At 45.9% G+C, this 19,712-nt stretch overlaps 1 protein-coding gene across 2 annotated transcripts in view; it reads left to right on the top strand.

Moving 5' to 3' along the window:
* IRAK1 (interleukin 1 receptor associated kinase 1) overlaps positions 1-19,712 on the top strand; it is a 35,260-nt gene that overhangs the window by 6,247 nt on the left and 9,301 nt on the right. For both annotated transcript variants that reach the window (XM_070741394.1, XM_070741395.1), the window contains exons 3-9: positions 5,526-5,687; positions 12,167-12,273; positions 15,405-15,572; positions 15,976-16,040; positions 16,268-16,382; positions 16,484-16,596; positions 18,861-19,065. In XM_070741394.1, the coding sequence (XP_070597495.1) occupies positions 5,526-5,687; positions 12,167-12,273; positions 15,405-15,572; positions 15,976-16,040; positions 16,268-16,382; positions 16,484-16,596; positions 18,861-19,065 (935 nt within the window). The remainder of the gene's footprint in view (positions 1-5,525; positions 5,688-12,166; positions 12,274-15,404; positions 15,573-15,975; positions 16,041-16,267; positions 16,383-16,483; positions 16,597-18,860; positions 19,066-19,712) is intronic.

Here is a 19,712-nt window from a genome sequence, read left to right as displayed (position 1 = left end):
ACAGCTGATAGGTGCTGCACCAACCTCCCTTCCCACCTCAATATTAACTCTATAAGATGCACAGACATTTCCACTCACTTTCCTTGGGCGGGAGGAAGTGTATCTTATCGTCCAAAAATACAGTACAGTAGTACCTCGTGATACGAACCCCTCGTCATACGAACTTTTTGAGATGCGAACCCAGGGTTCGGAATTTTTTTGCCTCTTCTTACGAACTTTTTTCACCTTATGAACCCACCGCTGGGAATGCTGAACCCGGAAGTTCGGCAAAAGTTTGGGTTCGGCATTCAGGTTTGGGAGGCCGCTGAGAAGTGCCGCCGCCCAGCTGTCACCTTTGCAGAAGAGCCGTGGAACTGTCGGCCGGTCAGGAGGCTCAAACGGAGGTAGGGAATCCTAATAGGAAATTCCAGGGGCGGAGCTTTGACATCACAAAGACATCCTTCCTGGAGTCTACATTTTGGCCGACCTGCAAGGATGTCTCCATGACATCAAAGCTCCGCCCTTGGAATTCCCTATTGGGATTCCCCACCTCTGTTTGAGTCTCCCAACCGGCCGACAGCTCCACGGCTCTTCCGTTTCTCGGCGGCTTCCCAAACGTCGAACCCAAACTTTTGACGAACTTCCAGGTTCGGCGTTCAGGAGAATGACGAGAAGCCCCCTGGCTGTTTCGGGAGGTGACAGATGAGCGGCGGCGCTTCTCGGCAGCCCTCTGAACCCAAACTTTTGCCAAACCTCCGGGTTCGGCATTCGGGAGAACGCCAAGAAGAGCCTGGCTGTTTCAAAAGGTGACAGCCGGGCGGCGGCGCCCAATGGAACGCCGTTTTTGCGATTTTTTTTTTTGCTTGCACACATTAATCGGATTTACATTGTTTCCTATGGGAAACATTGTTTCGTCTTACGAACTTTTCGCCTTACGAACCTCCCCCCGGAACCAATTAAGTTTGTAAGACGAGGTATCACTATATATGTAAAAACAACTTGAAAACTGCAAAACAAGTGAAGGCTAGCAATGAAATATTATGTAAAATGCCAGAATATCTCAATTCAGAATTTAAAACTGTATCAGTAATTTTTTTTAAAAAAATATGATTTTTCCACTCATGATAAGAAATACATTGTTCACCTGCATATTCCTTTAGACATTCCATAGATGGCTTTCCCCCCAAAAAATCTCTGCTTTGTGTTTATACTGATCTCCGTTTAATTGTTATCTAGTCTTTTGACTCTTTGCCTCAAGCATATTTGAATAAACAGACTTTGATAAAACCTATATTGGTGAGTCTGGATGGGTTTTCAGTGTTGTATTGCCATTTTCAGTTGATAATGTCATATATTCATCATTCATGCTGCATCTCCATATAAACTTAGAATCTAGAATACTTCTATTACTTTCTTCACAAATAATATCACATAATGTTTCCAGGAATGACATTACAGTGATCCCTCGAGTTTCGCGAGGGTTCCGTTCCAAGACCCCTCGCGAAACTCGATTTTTCGCGATATAGCGGTGCGGAAGTAAAAACACCATCTGCGCATGTGCGGCCATTTTTTCATGGCCGCACATGCGCAGATGGTGAAGTTTGTGTGTGGGCGGTGGGGAAGACCAAGGGAAGGTTCCTTCAGCCGCCCAACAGCTGATCTGCTCGGTAGCGCGGCAGCAGCGAGGAGCCGAAGATGGGGTTTCCCCTTTGCCTGGGCAACGGGGAAACCTCATCTTCGGCTCCTCGCTGCTGCCGCGCTACCGAGCAGATCAGCTGTTGGGCGGCTGAAGGAACGTTCCCTGGGTCTTCCCCGCCGCCTCGGATCCTCGCTGATGCCCGCCCGCCGTTTGCCGCTCGTCCCGTTCGCCCACCGCTCGCCCCGTTCGCCCGCCGCTATCGAACTTGCTATCGAGCCTGCTAATGAAATCCAACCCGCAGCAGCCCTTTCCCTCTCCAGGCTGCGGGAGGGGTCCGGAGAACAATGCCTGGCGCCGCGCTCCCGGCTGGGCTTTTTTCCCCCATTTCCCCTCGGGTGGAATTTCAGACCCTCCGCCGGTTGGATTTCATTAGCAGGCTCGATAGCAAGTTCTTCCTCCCTTTAGAAAGCCCCGCAGCCTCCTCCGCCCGGCGAGGCCGCCAGCGAGGACCCGCAAAGCCGCCGCCGCCGCAGCGAGGCCAAGCCGCCCGCTCCCACGGCACGGGCTCCCAACACAGCGCCGCACAGCCCGCCCTCGGCGATGCCTCCGCGGATCTGCAAGCCCAGCCGAGCGACGCCTCTGGTCTGGGCGAAGGCAGTGGGCAGGCCCCGCCGCAGCAGTCCCCGCGGGCACCGCGCGCCAAGGGCCGGCCAGGCCGCCGGCCAACAAAGGGGCTCCCTCGCCTCCCTCGGGCAGGTTTACAAAGGCAGCGCGGCAACTTGGAGCCCAGCACGCCCCGCAGCCCTCGCCTCGCCCGCCCCCCGCCTGGCCGGCGCTCCGGCTACCCCCGGCTGAGGAAGAACCGAGTAGCCCCCGCCCTCCCCCGCCCGGCTCCCTTCAGCCCCCCGGGGCCAAGCGGGCGGGGGGCGGGCGGGACTTCGCCTGTCTCCGCCGCCCGCATCGCCCCTCCGGCGGGCCGGCCTCCCCCGCCCGCCTCTGCTGCAGCCGCCGCCGCCTCCCCGACTGGCACAAAAGGGCCCTGCCCGCCCCGCCCCGAAGCTTACCTTGCGAGTTTTTGGCTGCGGGGGGAGAAGTAGGACTTTCCTAACTCCCTCCCCCCGGTCGCCGTTTGCTGCTCGCCCGTTCACCTGCCCGCCATCAGGACCGCCGCGCACTAACTTGATGACGGCCAAGCCGTCCCAGATCGTGGGGAGGGGAGCTCTTCTCCAGCCAGGGGACGGCGAGGCCCTCCCAATGCCCCACGCTTGGAGCCGGAGTGAGGCCACTTCCGCCTCCGGATGAAGGAATCTCCTCAAACTCAAAGCCTGTATCCTGCCGCCCGGTTTACCCAGGACACGAGCGGCGAAGTGAGCCACAGCCACCTCCGTTCGGGCGAAGGAATCCCTGGGCAACGGGGAAACCCCACTGAAACCCGGCGGTTTGGACTTTCCATTCCTCCAAGTCACTTCGCCGCTCGTGTCCTGGGTAAACCGGGCGGCAGGATACAGGCTTTGAGTTTGAGGAGATTCCTTCATCCGGAGGCGGAAGTGGCCTCACTCCGGCTCCAAGCGCGGGGCATTGGGAGGGCCTCGCCGTCCCCTGGCTGGAGAAGAGCTCCCCTCCCCACGATCTGGGACGGCTTGGCCGTCATCAAGTTAGTGCGCGGCGGTCCTGATGGCGGGCAGGTGAACGGGCGAGCAGCAAACGGCGACCGGGGGGAGGGAGTTAGGAAAGTCCTACTTCTCCCCCCGCAGCCAAAAACTCGCAAGGTAAGCTTCGGGGCGGGGCGGGCGGGGCCCTTTTGTGCCAGTCGGGGAGGCGGCGGTGGCTGCAGCAGAGGCGGGCGGGGGAGGCCCGCCCGCCGGAGGGGCGATGCGGGCGGCGGAGACAGGCGAAGTCCCGCCCGCCCCCCGCCCGCTTGGCCCCGGGGGGCTGAAGGGAGCCGGGCGGGGGAGGGCGGGGGCTACTCGGTTCTTCCTCAGCCGGGGGTAGCCGGAGCGCCGGCCAGGCGGGGGCGGGCGAGGCGAGGGCTGCGGGGCGTGCCGTGCTCCAAGTTGCCGCGCTGCCTTTGTAAACCTGCCCGAGGGAGGCGAGGGAGCCCCTTTGTTGGCCGGCGGCCTGGCCGGCCCTTGGCGCGCGGTGCCCGCGGGGACTGCTGCGGCGGGGCCTGCCCACTGCCTTCGCCCAGACCAGAGGCGTCGCTCGGCTGGGCTTGCAGATCCGCGGAGGCATCGCCGAGGGCGGGCTGAGCGGCGCTGTGTTGGGAGCCCGTGCCGTGGGAGCGGGCGGCTTGGCCTCGCTGCGGCGGCGGCGGCTTTGCGGGTCCTCGCTGGCGGCCTCGCCGGTCGGAGGAGGCTGCGGGGCTTTCTAAAGGGAGGAAGAACTTGCTATCGAGCCTGCTAATGAAATCCAACCGGCGGAGGGTCTGAAATTCCACCCGAGGGGAAATGGGGGAAAAAAGCCCAGCCGGGAGCGCGGCGCCAGGCATTGTTCTCCGGACCCCTCCCGCAGCCTGGAGAGGGAAAGGGCTGCTGCGGGTTGGATTTCATTAGCAGGCTCGATAGCAAGTTCGATAGCGGCGGGCGAACGAGGGGAGCGGCGGGCGAACGAGGGGAGTGGGGGGCGAACGAGGGGAGCGGCGGGCGAACGAGGGGAGTGGGGGGCGAACGAGGGGAGCGGCGGGCGAATGAGGCGAGCGGCGGGCGAACGGGACGTGCGGCCGCCGAACGGGGCGAGCGGCAAACGGCGGGCGGGCATCAGCGAGGATCCGAGGCGGCGGGGAAGACCCAGGGAACGTTCCTTCGGCCGCCTAGCAGCTGATCTGCTCGGAAGCGCAGCACCAGCGAGGAGCCGAAGATCTTCGGCTCCTCGCTGCTGCTGCGCTGCCGAGCAGATCAGCTGCTAGGCGGCCGCTCGAGAGAAAGAGGGGGAGAGAAAGAGAGAGAAGGAAAGAAAGAGATGAGAGAGGGAGGAAGAGAGTGTGAGATAGGAAGAAGCAACATAGAGAAAGAGAAAGAAAGATGAGAAAGGAAGGAAGAGAGTGACCTGATCGGGTGGGGAAAATCGCGATATAGTGTTAGCGAAGATCGAGATGGTAACAATTGCTGAAAAATCGCGATATAGCGTTTTCGCGAAGATCGAGATCGCGAAACTCGAGGGATCACTGTAGACAGAAACCTGTTCTGAAACAACTAACTTATATTTTATGATCTCTAAATTGCTTGCTAATTTTATTTTATGCTATATTCACATAACCTATTGTTTTCCAGAGCTCTTGGACTAAAATTCTTAGTTGCTCTTAAAATATAAACTTCACACATTATTTGCACTAAACCTTTGTGTGCAGCATTTTTAAGTTACAATGCCGATCTATTGAAGTGACCAGGTCAGTAGAGAAAAGGAAGCCATTTAATATTTCTGCACATAACGTCTCTAACTTTCAAGACAATCTAAAAATGCAGTTCCTTAGCCAAAGGTGGCAGAAAGCTAATGCTGCAAATGCCCCTGGCGCCTTGTGCTGCTTTTCTCTACTGGTCCAAGCAACTCTACTGTTCATCCTGATTGTTGCTAATTCTCTAGGATCCTCTAGAATCTGCTAATTGGCTGTAAAAGGGATTCGGCTTTCTGTAGGCAAGTGGATTCTGCAGAACCATAACTTCTCCTGCCATTAGATCGAATGTGTTTAACTATTTGTTGCAAGTATCTTTATAAAAAGAAGAGCAGCGAATTTGCATAATAGCTAAATAATGGTTTAATTAATTGTGTAAGTAGCTGATCATTGGGCTTGGATAATATTCTAAGATATGACACATAGTTTATAAAGAATGATAGTTGGATGCAGAACTACAGTAATCAAAGTTGTATATGAACTAGTATTTAATTCTTTTTTCCTCCATTCTTCTTACAGGACATCAGTTGCTATGTTCCCAGAAAGCCAGCCTAGTGCCTTCTCAAAAGCCATCTACTTCCCCTAAACCCCCACCTGCTCCAGACCCAGGTGGCAGAGGCAGCCGCAAGAGCATTACAACAACATGGGAACCCCACCCCAAACCCTCCCCACCTGAACCAGGTACAAGCTGCATCTTGGCCATTGCTCCTGGAATGTGTAGGAATAAGAGTATAATTCATTTTCCTGTCCAGTGGGGTTGTTCAGGGACAACTTTTCTCAGATATTTGAAACATGAAATGTTTTCCATTTCATGAAACCCTCATTTCATAAATTCGAAAGCATTTGGGCTTGAGACAATGTAATAAATCGAGAGCATGAGTTTCATCTACTCAGAGTCTCCTCTGCTAGGCTGCAGGTATTCTAAACCCTGATTATACAGTGCAGAAATTGGCACTGGTCACAAAATTCAACTTCCTAAAAACTGCTTTAGGTTACTATCTTTTAAAATTATGAAGATGTGCCTGATTAAAATCTCAGTGTACATGAAAGGAAAGTGGAACAAGAATCTAGCATATAGAAATCTATTAACATTTGAATAACTGGATTCTAATTTGCTTTCAGAATTTACAGATGATGACAAATCTAATATTGATCAATTAGTGTCAAATGCTTTTTAGAAAGTTTAAACCAATTTTATTACACATTGGTGGAGCAGGAAGTTCCTCATTATTTCTGAACATGTTAATTCTGATTCCAAATTCTTGTACCAGGCAGAAAGTACAGTAATACCTCATCTTATGAACCTAATTGGTTCCGGAAGGAGGTCCATAAGGTGAAAAGTTCGTAACACGAAACAATGGAAACAATGTAAAAGCAATTAATGTGTGCAAGGGGAGAAAAAAATTGCAAAATGGTGCTCCGCTGGGCGCTGCCGCCTGGCTGTCACCTTTTAAAACAGCCGGGGGGGCTTATCAGCGTTCTCCCGAATGCCGAACCCAGAAGTTCGGCAAAAGTTCGGGTTCCGGAAGCCACAGAGAAGCGCCCGGCTGTTTCAGAAGGTTATAGCCGGGCGGCGCCGGGCGGCGGAGCGCCATTTTTCCCATCAGCAGCGGCGTTTTCAGCCGATCTGGAGGCTGAAACGGAGGTGGGGAATCCCAATAGGGAATTCCATGGGTGGAGCTTTGACGTCACGAAGACGTCCTTCCTGGTCCGCCGAAACATGGCCTCCAGGAAGGTGGTCTTCGTGATTTCAAAGCTCCGCCCATGGAATTCCCTATTGGGATGCCCCACCTCCGTTTCAGCCTCCAGATTGGCCGAAAACGCCGCTGCCGATTGCAAAACCGATGCTCCACCGGGTGGCGCCGCCCGGCTTTAACCTTCTGAAACAGCCGGGCGCTTCTCCGTGGCCTCCGGAACCTGAACCCGAACTTTTGTCGAACTTCCAGGTTCGGCGTTCGGGAGAACGCCGAGAAGCCCCCCAGCTGTTTCAGAAGGTGACAGCCAGGGAGCAGCGCTTCTCGACAGCCTCTGGAACCCGAAAAGTTCGGGTTTGAATTCGGGAGAATGCCGAGAAGCCCATTGGCTGTTTTAAAAGGTGACAGCCGGGCGGCGGCGGCCAGCAGAGCGCCTTTTTGTGATCTGCAGTGGGTTCGTAAGTCGAAAAAAGTTCATATGAAGAGGCAAAAAATTTCCGAACCCCCGGTTCGTATCTCGAAATGTTCGTATCACGGGGGGTTCGTATCACGAGGTACCACTGTAATTGTACTTTTAAAATAGTCTCCCCTTTCCTGATTTTGAGGAGGATCTGTTCCTCATCAAGAAGATATTTCAATCCTTTTGATTCTTCTTCTTGCCATTCTCTGATTTTTCTTCAGCAATGTTCTCTTTTTCCAGCTATGAAAAATAACTGAAAGGAGAGTGCATGAATATATTGAGGTTTTATGACTAAAGGTTTGACAATGCAAATATAGTTTTGAAAGATTTCATAAGGCCAGCAATTCTCATTCTTCTCCCCATCTACAATTCTTGTCACAGAAACAACTGTAACATTCTGTAGAGCGATCTCAGAAAGGATGATGAGGCCAAGCATGCTTTTTTTTTTTACTTTAAACTTTAGCAAAAAGTGAAGATGTAAAATTTTCCTCACTTTTTCAGCTTTACGTCTCCTGGCATTATAGCCAATTGGTTTGGCACATTTAGCATTTTTATTAGAAAAGCGTGGTAAAAGTATTTTGACAAAGTGTCTTATGGCAGGGAGGTTGTTAGACTAGCAATAGCTCAACTGTTAGAACACCTATTAACAAGGAAGCCTTGCAACCAGTATTTTGTAAAACAGTATCTCTGGACTAGTGTTTCCCAACCTTGGCCACTTGAAGGTATTTGGACTTCAACTCCCAGAATTCCCCAGCCAGCGAATGCTGGCTGGGGAATTCTGGGAGTTGTAGTCCAGATATCTTCAAGTGGCCAAGGTTGGGAAACACTGCTCTGGACAATGTCAGAATGTCTCAGATCACCATAGCCCCCTCCCCCTTCCTGCTCTGCTTTCTTGATTGATGCCTTACATCTCTAAGAGAATAACGCCCCACCCACCCCTGCATCCAAACAGATTTTATATGAGGTTTTATTGTGGCTTAGGTTTACACTGCATAAAATGTTTAGTAGCTTCCATTCTGGAGTGAATCAGAAATGTAAGTATATTTACTTTTGATTATACTGTATTTGCTTAGGTATGTATTTAAAATTTCTTCGGGTTTTTTTAATGTTTGTATTTGCTCTTTTGAATTGCCGAGAATGATTTATTTTTTAAAAAAGTAGTATGCACACTCTAAAAAAAGCCTAATAGGGATTTATCCTTTCCAACCCATCAGAATGTTGGAAAGAAATAAAGTAAAGGTGTTTGGGACACTCTTATTGGTCAGCAGAGTAACCAAATTTTGTGTGGTGGTAGAAACTGGTTAAAAACAAGAGGATTAAAAAATGGGCAGATTAGTCTAGTCACTGTGGAGAAATACTGCATATAATTTTTAAAAGTCATAATGCATCCCTATAAGAAAGATAAATGAGAAGCCACTCAGAGGCATCCAACTGCTCCTTTGTTAATTCCTGCTCCTTCCACTTCTGTTCTTTGTTTACCCTAAGTGGAGTTGCTTAGTAAGGGGTTGAAAAGAATTCCAAAAGCTACACTCCAAATGTTTTCCCTATATTTTATTTTTCTACTTGAAATTGTCTTCTATTTATATTTTGAAATACCTGCTAATCCACGAGCTTTTATAACCCAGTTTGTCTATTTAAGCTGCTCCTGGTTCAAGAGCAGCGAGCCAGGAGGGAACCAGAATGCTTTGCAGAGATTTCCATAGTTTGTTCATTTCATGTCTATTTGTTCCAAATAAGTGGCTGTTAGTTAATAAAGTCTCTCTTTTTCAGTGATTTGGTTGTTGCTACGGTGTAGGTTATGTTTGTAAATGTTGGTACATTTTCTTAAGACTTTACAATCTACATTTTAAAATGGAAATAAGAACAAATGTATGAGCTTCCTACTGGTGAGATGGTAAAGTAAAGGCTATGTAGAAGTTTTGAAATTTGACATGGGAATTTCTTTTACTGCTCCTTGTTTAACCTGACAGATTGTAGAAATAACTCTTCTCAAACATTTAGATTGAATTTTCTCAATCTGGAGAGCTTTGTAATAATGGTGTTTGAACTTTTCAATTTCCTCATTTACAAATGTGAATTCGGTGAACAAGATAATTCTTTGCCTAGTTCCCAAGTTTTGGAATGAACTTTTTGGTAGCTGTATTCTTTCGTTTGTTGCTTTGAGGGCCGCTCCAATGAACCAGCTCTCAGCAGTATAGAATTTCTCAAATCCTTAACTTGGGTTAAAATAATACATAACAGTCAAAACCAAAAGCGTGGACCATAAACAATTATGTGCCCCGTCCAACATTCACATTCCAAAACAACAACAACAACAACAACAACAATGTTTTCTAATCCAGAGGGAACTGTCATAATGACCTCAAGGCTTGAGAGAATAGTTTGTTCTTCACCATCTTTCTGAAGATCAGAAAATCCTGAACAGTAGGAGGAAGGGGACCGTCTGAATGACTGAGAGGGCAATACTATTTCAGAGGAAGTTATAGCAGCTGTGAAATCTACTTCCCTTCCCTACTGGTTCAGAAGTGTGTGCATGTGTGTGCCACCATCACACACACTTTTTTCACCCTCTGTGCATGCACAGAAAGTTTTGCACATGCACAAAGGATTAAAAACAAAACAGTAAAATGAGGACCCAGATTTTGGGGGGCCATATGCTGATTCTGTAAACCATTTAGAGAGGGCTGTAAAGCACTGTGAAACAGTATATAAGTTTAAATGCTATTTAAAATTAGCAACTTGTGCCAAGGCACCTGGAAACCATGGCAGTTCTCAAAATAGAGATATATGAACTCCTCCAGGTCTTCCCATAAATATTTGAGCCTTGCAACTTTTACAGTCTCTGTCTTTTACAAGGGAGTAAAGACTAGCGTTACAGAGTGATCCAGATTCAAATGAGGAAAAGTGATTTAGAGCATTCAGGTGCTCTCATGTGGTATTTGTTGGCAACTCCTCAAAGGATCTGTAGGAAAATACATTTCTGACTTAAGGCGATGTTGATAAGTGTGGCAGGTGAGCTTCCGTACTTTCAAAGTCACCTTTTTTTGGAACCTGGAGCATTGCCTAGCCCCAAGAGCAATCTCCCTTTTTGTGAGGTATTTAGTGTTTGAGAGACTTGAATTTCAATTGCTAAAATTAACTAGGTTTTAATTGTTTCATATCATTTGGGATTTGGTGTTGGATGTATTACTGAACTACCTTATAGAAGGTAAAATAAACTACAGATTGTAATAGGATATTAATAAATAAAACAGTATCTTGTTGCTTATAAGACTACCTTATTGTCTTACACAGCAATTGTAATTTTCAAAATATGTATGGTGAAGAATTTCTAATGTACATTTTTGAATGATCACTTTTGTAAAAATTTATCACTTTTATTTGCTATGGTCTTTCAACTTTCCATTCACCTCATGCACATTTTAACTAATTCAAGAAGCCTGATTACCCAGTTCTGTCTAAAAGATAATGTAGGAAGACTCTTGTATATGATTCAGTATTTTTACTCATTGTAAAGAGAGCCTTTGTAAAAGTCAAGGAATTTGTCAAATCATTTCTGGAAAGTGTAGGTTTCCCAATTGTTGTTGCAATAATCCACATAAGTGATACAGTATTTCTGGGGAAGCTGCATTTCACCATAAATTGACATATTTCCCACCTTCTCTGCTGTTTTTAAAAGTGCACATAGAAATGATTGATTGAAATCCTGTGGGAAAACCATTTCACTGGGGGGGGGGGGAGAGGAATGAATATGTTTAATCCCTTTCCTCTTCCTCCTCTTTCCCGGAAGTGAAGAAGTTGATGAATTTATTGGGAAAAAAATGAGGCAAAACCGGTACCAGGTTCCAAAATTCCACATGTACTTTGTGGCTTGGTCCTTTGACAGTTTCTCTAAACTTGATTCTATTTGTGCTGTTTGGAAATTCCGGGACTTTAGTTTGAATACCTCTGAAAGCTCTTTGGTTAAAGAAAGCTATTATTGATATTATTTTCCTGGCTGAGAAAATAGGAAATTCTCTCGCCAAGGTGGTGTCAGATGGATTTAATTCAATGGCAGATGTGTCTGCCCATAAGTAGAAAGTATAGTTTTCGGAGAAAGGCGGCATACAAATCTAATAATAATAATAATAATAACAACAACAACAACAATAAAATAACAACAACAACAACAACAACAACAATAATAATAACCCTCCTTTGCCATTTCACCAAATTTATTTTGGTTTAGTATTAATATGGTCAGTGAGAAGGAGGGAGAAAGAAAAAGAGAGCGCGAGATCATTCTGATGGTATTTAAGACGGTTAAGTAATAACGGGAGGAAATTGTTTTGCTGACTTCGCTATTAGAAGCTTCTGGGTATAGAGCAGAACTGTGCTTTTGCAGAGCAGATTACAGGCAAAAGCAACCAAAATTTGTCACCAGGAAAATCAGCTTGGGATCTTGAATAAAGTTTGCGTACTTGTCTCCATCCTCTCCCAAATTGTATTTCTGTAAGTTGTGGAAAACCATAAGAAATTAGCCACTGAGCTCCCTGAAAGTTTCATATGCGCACCCAATGTAAAGATGCTTATGAAGTTTCATCTGCTTCAAAACTTGGTATGGCACTCTGGAAGGCTGCTAACTGTCTTCTTTCAAATGAAAGTGAGAACTTCTTGAGTACTTAGTAAATTCGGCTTCTACTTCCCCCTAGAACATCTGTCTTAGAGAAAACCTATTTTCAAAGGGATGCCTGATGCAACACGCAATACTAGAATTAAATGCTCATGAGTTTCTTAGAGTAAACCATTTCCTGTATATTATAATTTGTCATACTACACTCCCAAATTACTAACACAATGAATGACTCCCCTTCCTCTTTAATGTTTCACTTTTCAGTTTATCTCCCTGCATATTCTGGTTTCAGCAGAACTTCTCAAAGAGGTGAATGGGCAATGAATGCTATTTTTATGCTATTTTGAATCTTGATGATTGAAACTGTCTTCCCTCTTATTTCTTGGGCAATCAGATCACTCCAATCCTCGGCTCCTTTCAAAAGTCTCCACTCCGAGGAGCCGTTTCAGCATTGCAGCCTCCAGCACCCTTCCATCGCCTCCTACACAGAGTGACACACAGGTATAGACTGCATTCTGCTTGCTTGATACACTGTTCAATGGGATGTAAGAAGATAATGGTGAAGACAAGAGAAACTATGATGTGGACAAAAATGATATTTAGGACTTCCTATGAGTGACAGTGATTTGTTCTGAGGTTTTTTTTAAATAACAAGTTTGCTTTGTGTCTAATTTTGTCTAATTTTGTGCGGCAGGCATAATTGGTATCTTTTCTAGATGCTCAAGACATTTTATTTATTTATTTATTTATTTATTTTTTAGATTTGTATGCCGCCCCTCTCCACAGACTCGGGGCGGCTCACAACAGACATATGTGACTACCTTTCCTTCAACATATGTTTTTCAGTATCTTTTAGGTAACGGTTCTTCCTTTCTCATTGTTTCCTGAGGTTATAGGAAATAGTAAAAATACAGGAAATACAGGAAATAGTAAAAATACAGGAAATAGTAAAAGGGCAGACTAGATGGACCATGGGGTCTTTTTCTGCCGTCAGTCTTCTATGTTTCTATGTTTCTATGTTGCTTATGGCAGTGTTTCCCAACCTTGGCAACTTGAAGAGATTTGGACTTCAACTCCCAGAATTCCCCAGTCAGCGAATGCTGGCTGGGGAATTCTGGGAGTTGAAGTCCAAATCTCTTCAAGTTGCCAAGGTTGGGAAACACTGGCTTATGGCTCTGCTTTAGATCCCTAAGCCCCACCCCCTTCTCATGTCCTTGTTAAGTTAAGTACTGCCCTGATGTTAGTACTTAATTTCTCTTTGCTGCCGCAGTTTTGCCATTATCGAAGTTAGTGCTCTTTGGTTTTAACGATACGAAGACCCATGTCCACCATTTCATTAAAGTCCTTCTCCTGTTGTTACATCAGTATTTTCTCCCCTTCTTCTAACTGCCTGTATGCTGTACAGGTAGCCCACAGTTAACAACTATAATTGAGACTGGAATTTGCAATGTTAAGTGATGCTGTCATAAAGCCCAACGTATCATATCTGCAGCACTTAGCAATGGCAGTCGTGGCCCTTCCCATTGTCATTGTTAAGCAAGAGTCACAGATTGTTAAACAATCCCAGGGAGCTCACCTACCAGCAGGCAAATAGGAGTTGTTGTTGAATAAGAGAAGATGCACAAGCACAGCAGAGCTAGGGAGGGTTTCTATTGGGTGGGGGATGTACAAGCAATTTAGCAGAGTGACTTCTACTTCCTGGGTTCTCCATTGACTTTGCTTATGAGAAACCATCAGGGAAGGTCACAAATAGCTATCAAGTGACCATGGAGATGCTGTGATGACCAGAACCAGTTGTGAGTACATTGGTTCAGTGCTTCGTTCAACCATTACGTTGAATGTTTACATAATGAGTAGCTGTTAAACAAGGACTACCTGTACCTTAATCTCTTAATCCCATTCATTTTTAATTTTTAATTCTTCCCACATGTACAGTAGAGTGGTACCTCTACTTCCGAACTTAATTCGTTCAGGTTCTTAAGTAGAAAAGTTTGTAAGAAAAAGCAATTTTTCCCATAAGAATCAATGTAAAAGCAAATAATGCATGTAATTGGGGAAACCACTGGGAGGGTGGAAGCCCTGTTTCCTCCCAGGAGATTCCTAGAAAAGCCCCATGGAGGCTTCTCCCCACCTTTTCCGGCCCTGTTTCCAACTAGGAGATTTCTAGAAAGGCCCCACGAAGGCTTCTCCCTGCCTTTTCTGGTTACAAATCAATATTTTTGGTTTAGACAAATCAGGAATTTCTGTCATAAATACTTTGTGGTGTTTAGCGTTTTCTGTCAGGCCTGGAAACCATCTTGGGCTTTGGATCTTCAGGCATGGGGAGATATATAATCAAAATAACATTCCTTTCTCTGAGTCAAGGTCACTGCACCCTGCACCTGGAGGGGTGGGCCTGGGAGGCCTCTCCAGTTGGGACGGTGCATTGATTGGACACTATGAAGGACATGTGGATACTGGGGCAGGGACATGGACTTTCTATTGGGTGGGGAAAACCCAGAAGCTTTCAGATTTGGGTTTTCCCAGTTGTGTCAGTATGATATCACTAATAAACATTGAGGAAACCCAAGCCTCAGAATTTTCTTTTGTTAGGGGTGTTCTTTGGAACCACTTATTCATTTTCCCTAGCTTAATGAATATGAATACAACAAAAATATACTTTGTAGGATGTTGGAAGAGTCATTAAACTTTGCTGTATAAAAAGTATTTCCACCTTTCAGTGTTTTCTCTTACTTTTCTATTCATTTTCTATCTTTTCCTTCTTCACTTGAAGCTTCAGTTTACATTTTTAAGTACCTTCATTTAATCACTTTCATTTTGTTCATCTGGAAACAGGATTAGATTTTCTCTGAGGCCGCTCTCTGCTACTCTAACATACTTCCAACTGATTTGAAGCAAGTACAATGGTACCTCATCATACGAACTTAATTGGTTCCAGGAGGAGGTTCGTAAGGTGAAAAGTTCGTAACATGAAACAATGTTTCCCATAGGAATCAATGTAATAGCAAATAATGCATGCAAATCCTTCAGGAAAATCCCAAACTTTAGAAGGGAGGCGAACAGAGGGCAGGGAGGAGCAGCTAAAGGGGGCGGGTGGAAGAAGCAAGGCTAGGCTAAAGGGTGAGTGGGACACCGTTTCAGTGCCTTTGCAAGCACGTTCTCTGCAAAATCTTTCCTCCTCCAAGCCGCCCCTCCCTTTTCTTTCTTCAAAAGACACAGTTTCAGTGCCTCTGCAAGCAAGCTGTTCTCTGCAAAATCTTTCCTCCTCCAAGCCGCCCCTCCCTTTTCTTTCTTCAAAAAAGGGGAAAAAAAGAAACCCCTTCATCCCAGCAGCAGCTGCTTGGGTTCCTTAGGTGAAAATAGTTCGGAAGAAGAGGCAAAAAAATCTTAAACACCGGGTTCGTATCTTGAAAAGTTCATTAGAAGAGGCGTTCGTAAGATGAGGTACCACTGTATAACTTTTTGATCATTGAAAGCTTGCTGCTTCCATTTCTCCATTTGAGGGGGGAGAAGCAATCAACAGCCAAAGAAAATGCTCCTGGCTAAAATGCTGATGCGTCAGTTATTGTGTTTTGGAGAGAAGGGATGCCCTTTCGTTCTGTTTATTGGTATGTCTGATCACCCTGTTGCAGGGCCTTGAATCTCTGCCCTCCACGTGCCCTTTTGAGTGGCAGCTAGAAGAGTTGCGTCAAGCTACAGATGACTTCTCTGAACATCACAAGATTGGTGAAGGAGGTTTTGGCTGCGTCTACCAGGCCCGATTGCGCAACACTGTCTATGCTGTGAAACGGCTCAAGGAGGTATTTCCATTGGGGTATTGCGACTCATAATGTTCACACTTTTTTATTTTATGTTCATTTCCACTGGCTTTTCATTTTCATTTCCTCTCTCAACTAGTCCATGGAACAATGAACCTTGAAATTTCTTAGACTTGGCTTCTGCACCTCTAATAGACCATACCATACAAATAAGATTGGGCATGAGCTCTTTGTAGCTCAGGGAGTGACAGCCATGGAGATTGGCCATAACAGACTCAGTCACTCTTCAGTGTGATACGGCTGTGTTTTTCAAATATGTTTGGTCCTTAGTTGCTGAGCCCTGCTTTTTTGTTACCCCTCAGAATTCTTTTTCACTCAGTCCAGCTAATGATGACTTATATATCTTCCTTCCTTTTTTTTAAATCTCCCTTAAACTAACTGACAGGAAGCAGAACTGGAGTGGACTGTAATAAAGAATAGTTTTGTCACAGAAGTGGAAAAACTTTCCCGGTAAGAACCAAAGTTTATTTTGGATGTACCTGTGAGATCCCAGAAATGAAATAATGGGATAGGGGCTTTTCTGCTCTCCTTCTGATGTGTTCAATTTTATCTCCCCAAACCTAGCACATTAGAGGGTTGTCAAATTGGAAAAGGTGGTGGTAGGGAATCATGGGGAACAAGGCTGTGGGCTGTGTTGGAACAACCGTTGTTTAATGCTGTCTCACTTTGTAATTTAGGTTTCGCCATCCTAACATTGTAGAGTTTGCTGGTTGTTGTGCTGAGCAGGGATGTTTCTGTCTTGTCTATGTCTTCCTGCCCAAGGGATCCTTGGAGGATCATTTACGTGATCAGGTATCTACCTGAATTTGTCCCCTCTATTTAAAAGTACCCTGTTCTTGCAAACACGTCCTTCAGGATCACTCCTGTCCTTGAATCTATTTTGAATTTCTTAGGCTGAAGCTTGCCTCTCCTGGACACAACGACTCCATGTGGCTCTGGGTACTGCCAGAGCTATTCAGTTTCTGCACAGTGATTCCCCCAGCCTTATCCATGGAGATGTAAAGAGGTAAGACAATGGAGAGGAATTCTTCTCCTAGAGTGAGATGTAAACATAACGAATGCATTGTTTTTGTTTAAATGTGAGAATATCTGCTTTTTGGGTGAGAGAGATGTTTAGCAACTCTTTTACCTTCTGTACTTCAATATGGGGCAGTGGGGGTGGTGGGGGATTGTGCAAGAGAGAATGAAAATAAACAATGAATATTGTGCACAATAGTAGCTGGATTAAGAAACTTATGACCTTTCACATGACTAAATTCCAATTCCTAGTATTTCACACCATTGGCCAGACTGACTGGAGCTATGGAGAATTGTGATTAACAAAATTCTGAAATGCCTTGTTCATAGATTAAATACCAATTTTTACGTGATTTGTGTTATTATTTTATATGCTTTTTTTCTGAATCTATTGGAGTAACGTATAGTTCGAAGAGCTCTCTAATTCAATAATCACTGTACAGTGGAACCCCGACATACGAGCAGCTCTACTTACGAGCTACTCGAGATACGAGCTGCGAGATTAGAGAAATTTTTGCTCGACTCACAAGCTCACATTCGAGATACGAGCCGAGAAGACCCGGGCTGGCTTGCTTTGCTTCCGAGCGGAAAAGCCGTGCGTGTGTTTTAAAACATCGGAGCCGGCATGGGGAGGCTCTCAATCAACCCCCGGGTTCGGGGCTCGGGGGCTGATTAAAAGCCTCCCCATGCCGGCTCCGATGTTTTAAAACACACGCGCGGCTTTTCCGCTGCCTCCTAAAGCGGGGAAGTTCGCCAGGAGGCAGCAGAAAAGCCGCACGTGTGTTTTAAAACATCGGAGCCGGCATGGGGAGGCTCTCAATCAACCCCCGAGTCCGGGTTGGGGGCTCGGGGGCTGATTAAAAGCCTCCCCATGCCGGCTCCGATGTTTTAAAACACACGCGCGGCTTTTCCGCTGCCTCCTAAAGCGGGGAAGTTCGCCAGGAGGCAGCAGAAAAGCCGCGCGTGTGTTTTAAAACATCGGAGCCGGCATGGGGAGGCTCTCAATCAACCCCCGAGTCCGGGTTCGGGGCTCGGGGGCTGATTAAAAGCCTCCCCATGCCGGCTCCGATGTTTTAAAACACATGCGCGGCTTTTCCGCTGCCTCCTAAAGCGGGGAAGTTCGCCAGGAGGCAGCAGAAAAGCCGCACGTGTGTTTTAAAACATCGGAGCCGGCATGGGGAGGCTCTCAATCAACCCCCGAGTCCGGGTTCGGGGCTCGGGGGCTGATTAAAAGCCTCCCCATGCCGGCTCCGATGTTTTAAAACACACGCGCGGCTTCTTTGCTGACTCCTGGCAAACTTCCCCGCTTCAGCCGACGTCTTTTCCCCTCAGCCCTCGGGCTTGCACGCATTAATCGCTTTTACATTGTTTCCTATGGGAAACAATGTTTCGACATACGAGCTGTTCGACGTGCGAGCCTCCTTCCGGAACCAATTAAACTCGTAAGTCGGGGTTCCACTGTATTGGAAATAGTAAAGCAAATTGAAGCAATGGATTTAGTGGTTCCCAGGGCAAAATAACTTTTCTGATTCAGAAGGAATTTCTGTTCATCATCCATTAAACTGTGTACATCTTTTGATGTCTTGATTCCTCGTTTTCATAATGACTCCTCTAGTCCAGGGTTTTGTTTCTCATCATGGTCAACCAAATGCTTCTGGGACAGATAGGACGCATATCCCTTTCCCCTGCAATTGGTATTTGGGGATAACACTGAGTTTTCAAATTGAATCTCCAAAGAACAAGATGAAAATTTGGAGCAGAGCTGTTTCCTGGTCATGCTTATTACATATAATACTAAATTTTTATTGTACACTGTTTTATTGTCACTGTTAGCCGCCCCGAGTCTCCGGAGAGGGGCGGCATACAAATCCAATAAATAAATAAATAAATAAACAAACAAACAAACAAATAAATAAATATGGGAGTTTGAGAAGGAATTGTGGGGTCCTTGGTGCTCTCTGAGCTTTGTAGATTTCTTGCAAGCATTTCATTAGCATATATTATATAAAGGGGGAGTGGTCAAGAAAGTAGGAGGAGTGAGATTGAAGACATGGATTATATTTATATATGGCATTTCTATTGTAATCTTGCCCCTTCTGATACGGAGAATTGAGATCTGATCCTATGGGGACCATTCTTGTAAGAAGAAATAAACTTCTCTTTTATTATTCCTTTGGTCTCCTGCTGAATTATATTGTTGGGTTTATCTGACAATCAACAAGTGACAAAACCTTCTTTTCCCATCATATACAGTTCTAACATCCTTTTGGATGCCGCACTCAATCCACGGCTGGCTGATTTTGGATTGGCACGATTCAGCCGCCGGCCAAAGCCGGGAGGAATCAGCAGTTCACTGGGCCAGACCCAGACCGTGAGGGGTACATTGGCCTATCTACCTCCCGAATACGTCCGGACTGGGATGCTTTCTACTGCTATCGATATATTCAGCTTTGGTGTGGTGAGTAATGTGGAAACAGAAACGTTACATTGTAAATCTTGATTTATGATTACAATTGGGACTAGAATTCCTGTTGTTAAGTGAGACAGTTTTTCAGTGAGTTGCCTCCAATTTTACAACCTTTTTGCTACAGTTGTTAAGCGAAGCACTGCAGCGAATGAATCGTGCAGTTGTTAAATGAATCCGGCTTCTCCCATTGTCTTTGCTTGTTAGAAGCTGGCTGGGAAAGTCACAAAAGACAACCACATGGACCATAGGATGGTGCATCTGTTATAAATACATGCTGGTTGCCAGGGGCCTGAATCTATATCACATGACCATGGGGATGTTGTGATGATCCTAAATGCGAGGACTAAGTCACTTTTTCAGTGCCATTGATTACTAAATGAATGGTTGTAAGTTGGAAACTACTTGTATTTCAAATAAATGAAGTGTGATGAAGACAGGATATGTCATACAAGTGGAGGGCAATTCTAAGTTCATTTGTTCAACAACCTGTATTCATTTCTAAAACGTCCATCTGTTTCTGCTTAGAATAGAGTAGAATAGAATAGAATAGAATAGAATAGAATTCTTTATTGGCCAAGTGTGATTGGACATACAAGAAATTTGTCTTGGTGCAGATGCTCTCAGGGTACATAAAAGAA

The sequence above is a fragment of the Erythrolamprus reginae genome, chromosome 2, assembly GCF_031021105.1.
Source record: "Erythrolamprus reginae isolate rEryReg1 chromosome 2, rEryReg1.hap1, whole genome shotgun sequence".
NCBI classification, from domain to species: domain Eukaryota; kingdom Metazoa; phylum Chordata; class Lepidosauria; order Squamata; family Dipsadidae; genus Erythrolamprus; species Erythrolamprus reginae.
This window is presented reverse-complemented; position numbering and strand designations above follow the sequence as displayed.